The sequence below is a fragment of the Aquarana catesbeiana genome, linkage group LG06 (assembly GCF_042186555.1).
Source record: "Aquarana catesbeiana isolate 2022-GZ linkage group LG06, ASM4218655v1, whole genome shotgun sequence".
Taxonomy (NCBI): Eukaryota; Metazoa; Chordata; class Amphibia; order Anura; family Ranidae; genus Aquarana; species Aquarana catesbeiana.
Genome location: NC_133329.1, coordinates 387,986,625 through 388,000,120, shown reverse-complemented (window position 1 = coordinate 388,000,120; position 13,496 = coordinate 387,986,625). Strand labels below are relative to the sequence as shown.

Genomic DNA, 13,496 nt, shown 5'->3' with positions numbered 1-13,496 from the left:
AGGGAGTCGCCTAATACCGAAATCTTGTGCTATTTTCCCGTCAGGAAATGACGCGAAGGGGAGGAGTTTGGCGCCATTTTCAAGGAGGAGCATCTACAGGTAGGAAGTGAGGGGCTGCTCATTTCCGAAGAACAGCTATAATTTTCTTCAAGAAGTGATGCGGGCACAGAATAGATGATGCGGGCACAGAATAGATGATGCGGGCACAGAACAGGTGATGCGGGCACAGAACAGGTGATGCAGGCACAGAACAGGTGATGCGGGCACAGAACAGGCGATGGGGGCACAGATCAGGCGATGCGGGCACAGATCAGGCGATGCGGGCACAGATCAGGCGATGGGGGCACAGAATAGGCGATGGGGGCACAGAATAGGCGATGGGGGGCACAGAATAGGCGATGCGGGGCACAGATCAGGTGATGCGGGCACAGAATAGGCGATGGGGGGCACAGAATAGGCGATGGGGGGCACAGAATAGGCGATGGGGGGCACAGAATAGGTGATGGGGGGCACAGAATAGGTGATGGGGGGCACTGAACAGATGATGCGGGCACTGAACAGATGATGCGGGCACTGAATAGATTGCGGGCACTGAATATCTACAGCCGGCAGAATATCCTTATCATAAAAAAACGAGATTTTGATGGGTCACGGGTTGCTATTACAACCTGGGCGGGAATACACGCAAAGCAGGATTCGGGAGCACGCCCGCACGGGTGTCCACCCAGGGGAGCACTTCTCCAACGTGGACACCCGATGCGGGGAGGAGCTACCAGAGCCGCCGGGGGACCCCAGAAGAGGAGGATCGGGGCCACTCTGTGCAAAACAAACTGCACAGTGGAGGTAAGTATGATATGTTTGTTATTTAAAAAAAAAAAAAACGAGGGTTTATAACCCCTTTAAGATTTGTTTTACCCTTAGGCGCAAAGGGGGTTAAAATTGTCTTATATTAACTTGTCTGTTAGCCCTGATGAAGGGGGAGCTGTGAACCCCAGAAACGTGTTGTCTTTATCTTCTTATCTTTTACCAAGAATAATAAAGCCCATGCAACACAGCCCCTTTGGTTTGATTTGTCAGTCTGTTTTCTTCATTGGACTGTATGTTCTTCAGTGTTTTTCTCTCTTTTTAGGTGTCGGAGTGGAAGGTTAATGCTACGCTGGCTTTTTTAAATCAGACCCAGAACCTTATCATTGGTCTGGGGCTGTTGGCTGGCTCGTTGCTCTGCGCCTACTTCGTCACTGAAAATAAATTTAAAGTAAGTTAAAATAATTAACCGTGTCCCTTTGCCGTGTGTGTATATAGATGGATATCCTCTCTCTGACTTGCTTTCTTGTATTTGCAGGTCGGTGACTATGTGCTTTTCGGCACCTATATCATCCAACTCTACACACCACTCAACTGGTTTGGTACCTACTACAGGTAAGTTGTGCTGAGAAGCCATGAGATAATACAAGGATCAAATGATTTATTGTAATATTGGAATCTGTTTGTAGAGGGACACCGTCTTCTGCATGGCTGATAGGCAGGGTCTATAACATTAAATATATATATAGGAATATACTTGCTAACATTTCAGTCCCGGTCCCTGGAACACAGTTAACCCAACCAAAGTTCCGCCTAAGGCCCGCCCAGACTCCGGATGGTCCCTCCCACCTACAGCAGCGGCCTGTTTAAAGTGGTAGTAAAGTCTGTTCTACCACTTGTACCTACAGGCAAGCCTATAGTAAGGCTTACCTGTAGGTACGGTACTGAGAATATCTCCTAAACTTGCACAGTGACGTTACCGGCGCATACAGTGCCAGACCTTCAGAGCCCGTACCGTAAACAGTGGCTCGTGACATCATCTCGCCCCCTGCCACTCATAGCCAGAGGACGCGAACCTGGAAGCAAGACCAGGGGAAGGTTTCAACACACTCAGTGGTGACAGCGTGGTGCTGAAGGGCTTTGTTCTAAGGCAAGTCTCTCTCTCATAATGTGCTAGTATGCGATGCATACTGCAGGTTCCACTCAGAACAGGCCTCGCCATGGTCGGCCAAATAAGTTGAGTGCACGCGCTCAGCGTCATATCCAGAGGTTGTCTTTGGGAAATAGACGTATGAGTGCTGCCAGCATTGCTGCAGAGGTTGAAGGGGTGGGGGGTCAGCCTGTCAGTGCTCAGACCATACACTGCACACTGCATCAAATTGGTCTGCATGGCTGTCATTCCAGAAGGAAGCCTCTTCTAAAGATGATGCACAAGAAAGCCCGCAAACAGTTTGCTGAAGACAAGCAGACTAAGGACATGGATTACTGGAACCATGTCCTGTGGTCTGATGAGACCAAGATAAACTTTATTTGGTTCAGATGGTGACAAGCGTGTGTGGTGACAACCGGGTGAGGAGTACAAAGACAAGTGTGTCTTGTCTACAGTCAAGCATGGTGGTGGGAGTGTCATAATCTGGGGCTGCATGAGTGCTGCCGGCACTGGGGAGCTACAGTTCATTGAGGGAACCATGAATGCCAACATGTACTGTGATATACTGAAGTAGAGCATGATCCCCTCCCTTCAGAGACTGGGCCGCAGGGCAGTATTCCAACATGATAATGACCCCAAACACACCTCCAAGATGACCACTGCCTTGCTAAAGAAGCTGAGGGTAAAGGTGATGGACTGGCCAAGCATGTCTCCAGACCTAAACCCTATTGAACATCTGTGGGGCATCACCAAATGGAAGGTGGAGGAGCACAAGGTCTCTAACATCCACCAGCTCTGTGATGTCGTCATGGAGGAGTGGAAGAGGACTCCAGTGACAACCTGTGAAGCTCTGGTGATCTCCATACCCAAGAGGGTTAAGGCAGTGCTGGAAAATAATGGTGACCACACAAAATATTGACACTTTGGGCCCAATTTGGACATTTTCACTTAGGGGTGTACTCACTTTTGTTGCCAGCGGTTTAGACATTAATGGCTGTGTGTTGAGTTATTTTGAGGGGACAGCAAATTTACACTGTTATACAAGCTGTACACTCACTACTTTATATTGTAGCAAAGTGTCATTTCTGCAGTGTTATCACATGAAAAGATAGAATAAAATATTTACAAAAATGTGAGGGGTGTACTCAGTTTTGATACTGTGTGTATATATATCTAGAGGAACCAATTACCTTCAGAAGTCACCTAATTAGTAAATAGAGTCACCTGTGTGTAAATTAATCTCAGTTTAAATACAGCTGTTCTGTGAGGTTTGTTAGAGAAATTTAGTCAATAAACAGCATCATGAAGGCCAAGGAACATACCAGACAGGTCAGGGATAAAGTTGTGGAAAAGTTTAAAGCAGGGTTAGGTTATTTATTTATTTATTTTATAACCCAACATTTCACAGAGCATTGTTCAATTCATCATCCGAAAATGGAAAGATTCTATGTGAATGTCTGTGTTGCTCTGTTACAGGATGATTCAGAATTCATTCATCGACATGGAGAACATGTTTGAACTGTTCAGTGAAGAAGAGGAGGTGAGCAGCCTTGTCTGTTGTCTGATCTCTTCTAGATCCATCAATAATGATCTAGTACCGGGGTCTGCCTGATTGGATATGACTCGGTCTGAGTAGTCCATCATGTTAGAGTTTTGATTGTACAATTGGATTGTAATGTGTGTGACCACATTCAGGGCTCATTCATACCATCTGGGATGTGTTGTGCTCCATATAACCCCCCATCTGGTGTGTGTTGTGGAGGGTCAATGTTATCATACAATGTACTTTTTACCTTTCTTTTTTTTCAATTCAGCTCTATGGGGTGTGAGTTGTGCTGCATTTTAACACAACACTATACACTCACCGGCCACTTTATTAGGTACACCTCGCTAGTACCGGGTTGGACCCCCTTTTTGCCTTTTATTCTTGGTGGCATAGATACAACAAGGTGTTGTAAACATTCCTCAGAGATTTTGCTCCATAGTGACATGATAGCATCACACAGTGGCTGCAGATTTGCCGGCTGCACATCCATGATGGGAATCTCCCGTTACACTGCATCCCAAATGTACTCTATTGGATGAGATCTGGTGAGTGTGGAGGCCATTGGAGTACAGGGACCTCATTGTCCAGTGGTGAGATGATTGGAGCTTTGTGACATGGTGTATTATCCTGCTGGAAGGAGCCATCAGAAGATGGGGACACTGTAGTCATAAAGGGATGGACATGGTCAGCAACAATACTCAGGTAGGCCGTGGTGTTTAAACGATGATCAATTGGTACTAAGGGGCCCAAAGTGTGCCAAGAAAATATCCCCCCCACCATTACACCACCACCACCAGCCTGAACCGGTGATACAAGGCAGGATGGATCCATGCTTTCATGTTGTTTACGCCAAATTCTGACCCGACCATCTGAATTTTGGAGCTGAAATCCAGACTCATCAGACCAGGCAACATTTTTCCAATCTTCTATTGTCCAATTTGGTGATCCTGTGCGAATTGTAGCCTCAGTTTCCTGTTCTTAGCTGACAGGAGTGGCACCCGGTGTGGTCTTCTGCTGCTGCAGCCCATCTGCTTCAAGGTTGGGTGTGTTGTGCATTCAGAGATGGTATTCTGCATACCTTGGTTGTAACGAGTAGTTACTTGAGTTACTTTTGCCCATTCTCCTCTGACCTCTGACATCAACAAGGCATTTTCCTCCACACTATTGCCGCTCACTGGATATTTTCTCTTTTTCGGACCATTCTCTGTAAACCCGAGAGATGGTTGTGCGTGAAAATCCCAGTAGATCAGCAGTTTTTGAAATGGTCAGACCAGCCCGTCCGGGAACCAACAACCATGCCACGTTCAAAGTCACTTAAATCCGCTTTCTTCCATATTCTGATGCTCAGTTTAAACTTCAGCAAGTCGTCTTCACCACATCTAGATGCCTAAATGCATTAAGTTGCCGCCATGTGATTGGCTGATTAGAAATTTGTGTTGGCAAGCAATTGAACAGGTGTACCTAATAAAGTGGCCGGTGAGTGTACATACGATCGAGACACATATATAGAACACACTCAGATCCATAGACCGGCCACTCCTATTCATGAACAATCCTGGGTGCTGCGCATTGTTGTTCATCAACTCCACTCTCCATTAAGAATATGAAAAAATATATCACCTGCGCTCCACTTGGCTCATGTTGCAGTATTTTTAATATTGAATGAATTGATTGCATGCACTGTCTCCATAATAATGTCTCCACCCAAAAACCCAATTCATTGCTTCATAAGAAATACTGGAAGAGGAGCCAAGTGGAGTGCAGCTGATATATTATTATACATATAGAAGACAGTTTTCTATGTGCCCTTGTGTTGAGCCTGCACTGATCTATTCTGATCTATTCTGATCTATGCAGAACATTGCACCTAATGTGATAGACTTGTTGGGGTCTGATCACATCTGTTAGACATGTGCACTGCCGAAAAATGTGTTCGATTTAGTTTTTCGTTTGTTTTTGTTTTGTTTTGTTTTTTTTCGTTTTTCAGGTCATTCGTTATGATAGAAATGCGTTATTTCGAACAAATTCGTAACTTCGGAAAAATTTGAATTAGTTACGTTCCATTCGTTTAGATGCGGTATTCGTTATTTTGATCATTTGTAATAATCCGAAATTAGAAAATACGAAAATGAGAACAAACAATCCAAAAATTTGAGAATCCGAAATAATAACTAACTAATAATAACTATTAAATTATAGGTATTGGAAATTCCTTTCAAATTTGGCTTTTAGTGAACGTACCAAATACAAATTTATCCGAAGTTTCGAATTATCCGAAATAACGAATGCCGCATCTAAACGAATAAAATGTAACAAATTAATAATAGTAAATAATAATAAAAAGTTTTTATTATTATTAATTAATTACATTCCATTTGTTTAGATGCTACATTCGTTATTTCGGATCATTCGTAACTTCGAATAAATTCATTTTTACTATGTTCACTAAAAGCCAAATTTGAAAGGATATTCCAATACCTATAAATGAATAGTTAGTTATTATTAGTTAGTTATTATTAGTTAGTTATTATTAGTTAGTTATTATTTCGGATTCTCAAATTTTTGGATTGTTCGTTCTCATTTTCGGATTTTCCCATTTTCGTTCTTATCTTTTGGATTTTCGAATTTCGGATTTTAGTAATAGTTATTGTTAGTCATTATTTAGAATTTTCGTTCTTTTTCGGATTTTCGTTCTTTTGAATTTTCATTCTTTTTTTCGGATATTCTTAACTTCGGACTTTCGAATTTCAGATTTTCGAATTTCTGATTTTCATTCTTTTTGAATTATTTTTTAGATTTTCGTTCTTGCGAACTTTCGGATTTACGTTCTTTAGAATTTTCATAAAAATTCAGTTAGAATCACTCCCTAGGACACACTTAACCCCTGCAGCACCCCCTCCTGGTTAACCCCTTCACTGCCAGTCACATTTACACAGTAATCAGTACATTTTTAATTGCACTGATCGCTGTATAAATGTGAATGGTCCCAAAATAGCGCCAAAAGTGTCGGATGTGTCCGCGATAATGTCGCAGTCATGATAAAAAACGCTGATCGCCGCCATTACTAGTAAAAAAAAAACTTATTAATAAAAATGCCATAAATCTATCCCCTATTTTGTAGACGCTATAACTTTTGCGCAAACCAATCAATATATATGCTTATTGCGATATTTTTGGAAAAAAAAAAATGTAGAATATGTATCGGCCTAAACTGAGGGGAAAAAAAAATTGTATATATATTTTTGGGGGATATTTATTATAGCAAAAAGCAAAAAACAATGCATTTTTTTCAAAATTGTCGCTCTTTTTTTGTTTATAGTGCCAAAAATAAAAAACGCAGAGGTGATCAAATACCACCAAAAGAAAGCTCTATTTGTGGGGAAAAAAGGACATCAATTTTGTTTGGGAGCCACGTCGCACGGCCGCGCAATTGTCAGTTAAAGCGACGCAGTGCCGAATCTCAAAAAGTATCCCCTTTAAATGCTATGTAACTATTTTATTTCCATCTGTGCAGCGCCATGCACTGAGCTTATGAAGAGTCCTGCTTGCTGCACCCTCAGTGAATTTCGTGAAAAATGCAGCAAAAACGCATCTTCCATTATAGTCAATGGCAGCGCACCAAAAACACAACACAATTGTTTTTAAGTGCGTTTTTTTTTTTTTAGTCACTTGTCCATTTTTTTTTTTCCCAGGTGACCAGGGAGGAAAACGCATGAAAGACCTATTTATGCGTTGCATTGAATTTTAATACAACGCAATCAAAACACATTAAAAACGTGTATTAAAATCGCATTTTAGAACACACGGATATGAACGGGTCCTCAAAGTTTAGCCTGGATGTGGTTGATCGCCCTCGCTAATCGCTGTCTTGTGTTGTCTGTATTCCACAGGTGAAGGATTTGCCGAATGCTGATCAGCTGAGGTTCCGCACAGGAAAAATTGAGTTTGAAAACGTCTATTTCAGCTATACAGACGGGTGAGGGTACAACATGGCTCAGTATGGGGAGGAAAGCACAAATCTTTATGTATTGCACTGTGTATAGGAGAAGGAATTGCTTTTTACACGAGTTGAAGGGACCTGGAATACTGGGGGTTATTTACTAAAAGTGGGGAGTGCAAAATCTGGTTCAGCTTTGTATTGAAATCAATCGCTGTGTTCACCGTGTTTTTTTTTTTATTTTTTACCATGGACAGCCGGCTGTTACTCCTTGCGAATTCACATCCGACTTCCTACTGCACACGTGCGAACCGCGCTACGCTTTGTGAATGGCCCTTCTGGGACCTGCGATGTGTCCCAGAAGTTTGCAGGCGGGGGGGACTTCTGGGGGATCACCCCGGCAACCCCACCGGAAGTGGGAGCGGGGACTTGTCAAAACCAAGTACCCACTCGCCCCTACCAAAAAAAGGTGCCAAAATTAGAAGAGGAGGGAGGGGGTTGCATAAAGTGGAACTTCTCCTTTAGGGTGAAGTCTCACTTTAAGGGGCGTGCCGGGGCAGCTTGTGTCGACCATTTCCCCCAAACAAAGGTATTTAAAGATAGGATCTTTGAGCTTAAAAAATTTGAGCGGTAGGTAGGTAGGTGGGTGAATGCCAGAGAATATATTCTATTTTGGGGAGTAAAATAATTTTAATAACATCTATTCTGCCCATAACCCAGAGAGGGAGACAGGCAGCGGACCGTTCATTAGGGGCGACCAGGCGCCACACCCTATATGCAATGGATAGATTCATGCATAACACAAATTTATCCACAGCCACCCCCTATTCATGCGTCTGGCCAGAGGCTCTAATAGGCTTCAAAATACGGTGGGCTCTTTGCGACCGGAGCCCACCCAGGTGTGTTAAAACAGCGAATAAATATTCGCTGTTGTAACACTGATCCTCAATTTGGCCAATCGGGAAGCGGGTCTGATACCTGTTGCACGATTGGCTGAAAGAACAGGCGATCCTATTGGACGCCAAGAGGAGGGGGGGAGGAGAAGAGCTGCTGGCCGATGCCTGGATGCCCGTTCCCCATCGCCGCTCCTCGGATGCCCGATCCCCACTGCTTCTCAGATGCCCAATCCCCACCGCTTCTCCTCCTCAGATGCCCGATTCCCCGCTGCTTCTCCTCCTCGGATGTCTGACCCCTGCCGCTTCTCCTCCTCGGATGCCCGATCCCCGCCGCTTCTCCTCCTCGGCTGCCCGATCCCCGCCGCTTCTCCTCCTCGGCTGCCGGATCCCCGCCGCTTCTCCTCCTCGGCTGCCGGATCCCCGGCGCTTCTCCTCCTCGGATGCCCGAACCCCGGCGCTTCTCCTCCTCGGATGCCCGATCCCCGCCGCTTCTCCTCCTCGGATGCCCGATCCCCGCCGCTTCTCCTCCTCGGATGCCCGATCCCCGCCGCTTCTCCTCCTCGGATGCCCGATCCCCGCCGCTTCTCCTCCTCGGATGCCCGACCCCCGCCGCTTCTCCTCCTCGGATGCCCGATCCCCGCCGCTTCTCCTCCTCGGATGCCCGATCCCCGCCGCTTCTCCTCCTCGGATGCCCGATCCCCGCCACTTCTCCTCCTCCTCGGATGCCAGATCCCTGCCGCTTCTCCTCAGATGCCCAATCCCCGCCGTTTCTCCTCCTTGGATGTCTGCCGATGCCCGCTGTCTAGATGGGGTACGTGCTGGTGGACTGACCAGCAGAAAGCGTGCGGGGGGGGGGGCTTCGGTTGTTTGACGCCCCTCCAAACAAAAGACTACCAGCTGCCACTGGAGACGGGTCATGATTTCTTAGGCTCTGCGAATTCAGGTTTTAAACCACATCCGATTTGATAACATGTGAACCGGACCGGCTTGCAATGGAGCCGGTTCACACATGTCTAGGAAGTCCGCGGCCCGTTTTTGAAAGAAAATTCCTGCGTGATTTTGGGTGTGGTTCAGGTGCAAATTCAAGTAAAAGTTTTGTACCTGAACCGGTAAACAAAACCACTCCGGACTGCAAATCGCAGCCAGACTTGTGTGAAACTCGCCTTACAGTTATTTCACCTCCATTTTTCTGAAGCCTTTTGGTGAACCCTGACATAAAATCCATGATATGATCATTCTTCACTCAGATGACCATTTGACAATTACATTTAAAAAACACACACAATGTTTACCTGTTTCTTTTTTGTACCACCGTAGGCGCGAGATCCTGCGAGATGTCTCTTTCACTGTGATGCCGGGGCAGACTGTGGCACTGGTGAGTTTTATTCCATGTGTGACGCAGATCATTGTGTAAATCGAGAGTCTACAACAGGGGTGATCAACCCGTGGCTGGCAAAGCCCTCTGATGTGGCCCACAAGCTCAAACAAGCGAAGGTCATCCTCATGCTCTGGGATGGCGAGTCGGCAAGACCAGATCACGATCAACGGGTTACCGACCTGCCATCCCAAATCATTCGAGTGCATGGAGCCGACAGCGGAGGGAGCAGGAGCCGCATGAGCTGATGTTTCCTGTGTAGCGCCGGCTCCTGTCGCAGGCGGAGTGATAGCAATTGCACTTCACCTGGGACCTTTTCTAGCAGTCTGGAGAGCGATATCAGCAGAAGCTTGTTTTAAAGGGTGTAGATCGCTCTGGACTGACTTGATCGATCACTGGTTATGATTGGGAGGTCAGAAGGGCAGATAAAAAAAGTTTTCCTTCCAAGAATTGGTGCCCAGCTTGTTATGGAGAGATGGTGAGCCCTGTTGTGGGCCTGGGCTGCTACCTCGGGGTGCGGCCTTGTGAGGCAGCATGCCAAGCTTCAGCTGACATCTGGAAAATCATAGATCTGATACAGACAGACCCAAAGAAAGGGGGGAGTCCTCTGACTTTATTTCTGTCATCTGTACTCCCAATAAAGAGTTTTTATATTCTCATCCAGTGGCGGCCCATGAACTGTGGGCGCATGGGCGCTGCCCCCTCATCCATGCGTCCGACCCCTTTCAGGACGCCGGACGCATTGATTCCTGTGGCGGGAGGGGGTGGTACTTTTTTGAAGCACCTGATTAGAGCCAGAGGGCGCCCTGATCCTACCCAAGTGTGTGACGATAGCGAATGAATAGTCACTATTTTCACACTAACCTTCCTCCCCGACAATCAGGAGGCAGGGCGTCAGACCTGTTTCCTGATTGGCCAAAGCACCAGGGCACCCAATTGGATGCCTGGCACTTAGGAAGAGGAGCGGACTCAGCGGAGGAGACACACGGTGGAGCGGAGGTTGCGGTCACTCTGGTGCACTCACTGCACTGAGAGAAGCTGCTGCCTGGCGGTAAGTGCCAGGGGGGTCTGTCAGAAGTGTGCTGGGAGGGGGGGTTGGGGGTGCTGCCAGAGCCATGAGGGGGGTCAGTGGGTACATGTGGCTGCGTTTGATGGGAACAGTGGCTGCATTTGATGGGCACAGTGACTGGCTGCAATATTTTTCGGTTTGCCCCCCCCCAAAAAAATTTTGAGCACCAGCCGCCACTGTTCTCCTCTATTGTACATTGGGCGCTCCTTTACACACACTCTGGTCAGCAGAAGCTGGAAGAGGAAAAGGTCAGTGTATTAAACAATACACATACATACACTGCACTTTTGCAATCGGCATTTTAGCACTTTAAAAAAGAAAAAAAAAAGCTATTGGGCTGCTTTAACACTGATCTGCGGTTGCAGTACAGAGCACCTGTGGATTTCCTGTGGGTTAGCTACACTGATCCATAGGCTTCTATTATTATATCCTGCGGGTTTGGTGGGCTTTCAAAAAATGTGTCACTCCTGCAAGATGTAATGGAAAGTCTATGGCTCAGTGCAGCTAACCCGCAGGAAAGCAGCAGGTGGACTGAGCTGCGCCCACGGTGCAGGTCAGTGTGAACGCAGCCTTATAGGGGGCTCAGGACAGTAAGGGCTTATTTACATTTGTGGTTTGGGGGGGGTGGTAAAACCCCACAGTATATTGTAGCCTGCGACCGGTTACCAAATCACTTAAGTGGCCCTCACTTTTCAAAAGATTGAGCACCCCTGGTCTACAACCTCTGTGTGTTCAGTTTACTGGAAGCCACATTTACTGAGAGCTTCAGAGCTTTAAGGTGCTCAGCACCACAAGGGGTTGTAGGGGGGCTAACACTTGGCCACATGTAGAATTTTTAGATTAAACTTTTTTCTTGTCCTTCCAGGTGGGGCCCTCGGGGTCAGGAAAAAGCACAATTATTCGCCTTCTTTTCCGTTTTTATGATGTGAAAGGAGGCAGCATCCAGATCGATGGGCAGGATATTACCACAGTGAGTGTGCCAAGCGGATCCTTAGAGCTATCTCTGTAATGTGCACTGTGCTTATTCTGCAGGCAGTATACATAAAACAAACTGATAAGAGGAAGGGGTTTGTTTGGCAGAAGAGGTGTTAGATGTCTATTCCGCTACCTCCCAGCAGTTTTTATTTATTTTTTTTAAATTAAAGTGTCACTGAACTCAAAAAGAGAAGTTTTGCTATGCTATAAGGAAAGTCTAGAATTGTTAATTGTCCCAAAGAATTACCTAGAATGTTTTAACTTTTGTCTGGTATTCCTCCTGAAAATTTGCAGTGTAATTCCTGGTATGTGAGTTTGCCTAGATGTATATCTGCAGTGTGAGATCACCTAAAGCACTGTTGTCTCTGATTTGCTGCTCCCACCAGATTTTGAGAGAGTTGCTGTTTGCTTTGCTTTGAGGCTCAAAGCAGTGGCGTCACTAGGGTTGGTGTCACCCGGTGCCGAAAAAATTGGTGTCACCCCCCTCCACCAACTACCTCAGTACAGACCCCCCTCCACTAACTACAGACTCCAGTCCATCAATATAGCCCCCCTCCCTCAGTACAGACCCCCTTCCATCAATATAGACCCCCCACTAAGTACAGACCCCCTCCATCAGTACAGACCCCCGCTCAGTGCAGACCCCCTTTCCTCAGTATAGACCCCCCACTAAGTACTGACCCCCCCATCAGTACAGAAACCCTCCCTCAGTGCAGAGTCTGCAGACCCCCCTCCATCAGTATCAACCTCCCACCTCAGTGCAGACCGCCCCATCAGTACATACACCCCCCTCAGTGCTGACCCCCATCAGTATAGAATCCCCACTCAGTGCAGAGCCTCCATTAGTATAGAATCCCCCTCAGTGCAGAGCCTCCCATTAGTATAGAATCCCCCCTCAGTGCAGAGCCTCCATTAGTATAGAATCCCCCTCAGTGCAGAGCCTCCCATTAGTATAGAATCCCCCCTCAGTGCAGAGCCTCCATTAGTATAGAATCCCCCTCAGTGCAGAGCCTCCCATTAGTATAGAATCCCCCTCAGTGCAGAGCCTCCCATTAGTATAGAATCCCCCCTCAGTGCAGAGCCTCCATTAGTATAGAATCCCCCTCAGTGCAGAGCCTCCCATTAGTATAGAATCCCCCTCAGTGCAGAGCCTCCCATTAGTATAGAATCCCCCTCAGTGCAGAGCCTCCCATTAGTATAGAATCCCCTCAGTGCAGAGGCCCCATTAGTATAGAATCCCCCTCAGTGCAGAGCCTCCCATTAGTATAGAATCCCCCTCAGTGCAGAGGCCCCATTAGTATAGAATCCCCCTCAGTGCAGAGCCCCCATTAGTATAGAATCCCCCAGTGCAGAGCCCCCATTAGTATAGAATCCCCCTCAGTGCAAAGCCTCCCATTAGTATAGAATCCCCTCAGTGCAAAGCCTCCCATTAGTATAGAATCCCCCCAGTGCAGAGCCCCCATTAGTATAGAATCCCCCAGTGCAGAGCCCCCATTAGTATAGAATCCCCCCAGTGCAGAGCCCCCATTAGTATAGAATCCCCCCAGTGCAGAGCCCCCATTAGTATAGAATCCCCCCAGTGCAGAGCCCCCCATTAGTATAGAATCCCCCCAGTGCAGAGCCCCCCATTAGTATAGAATCCCCCCAGTGCAGAGCCCCCCATTAGTATAGAATCCCCCCAGTGCAGAGCCCCCCATTAGTATAGACACCCCCCAGTGCAGAGCCCCCCATTAGTATAGACACC

At 46.7% G+C, this 13,496-nt stretch overlaps 1 protein-coding gene across 1 annotated transcript in view; it reads left to right on the top strand.

Annotated features, from left to right (window-relative positions):
* Positions 1-13,496, top strand: part of ABCB6 (ATP binding cassette subfamily B member 6 (LAN blood group)) — a 67,941-nt gene that overhangs the window by 39,369 nt on the left and 15,076 nt on the right. Inside the window, exons 10-15 of the mRNA XM_073634310.1 lie at positions 1,130-1,255; positions 1,343-1,419; positions 3,431-3,494; positions 7,391-7,476; positions 9,651-9,708; positions 11,643-11,747. Coding sequence (XP_073490411.1) covers positions 1,130-1,255; positions 1,343-1,419; positions 3,431-3,494; positions 7,391-7,476; positions 9,651-9,708; positions 11,643-11,747 — 516 coding nt within the window. The remainder of the gene's footprint in view (positions 1-1,129; positions 1,256-1,342; positions 1,420-3,430; positions 3,495-7,390; positions 7,477-9,650; positions 9,709-11,642; positions 11,748-13,496) is intronic.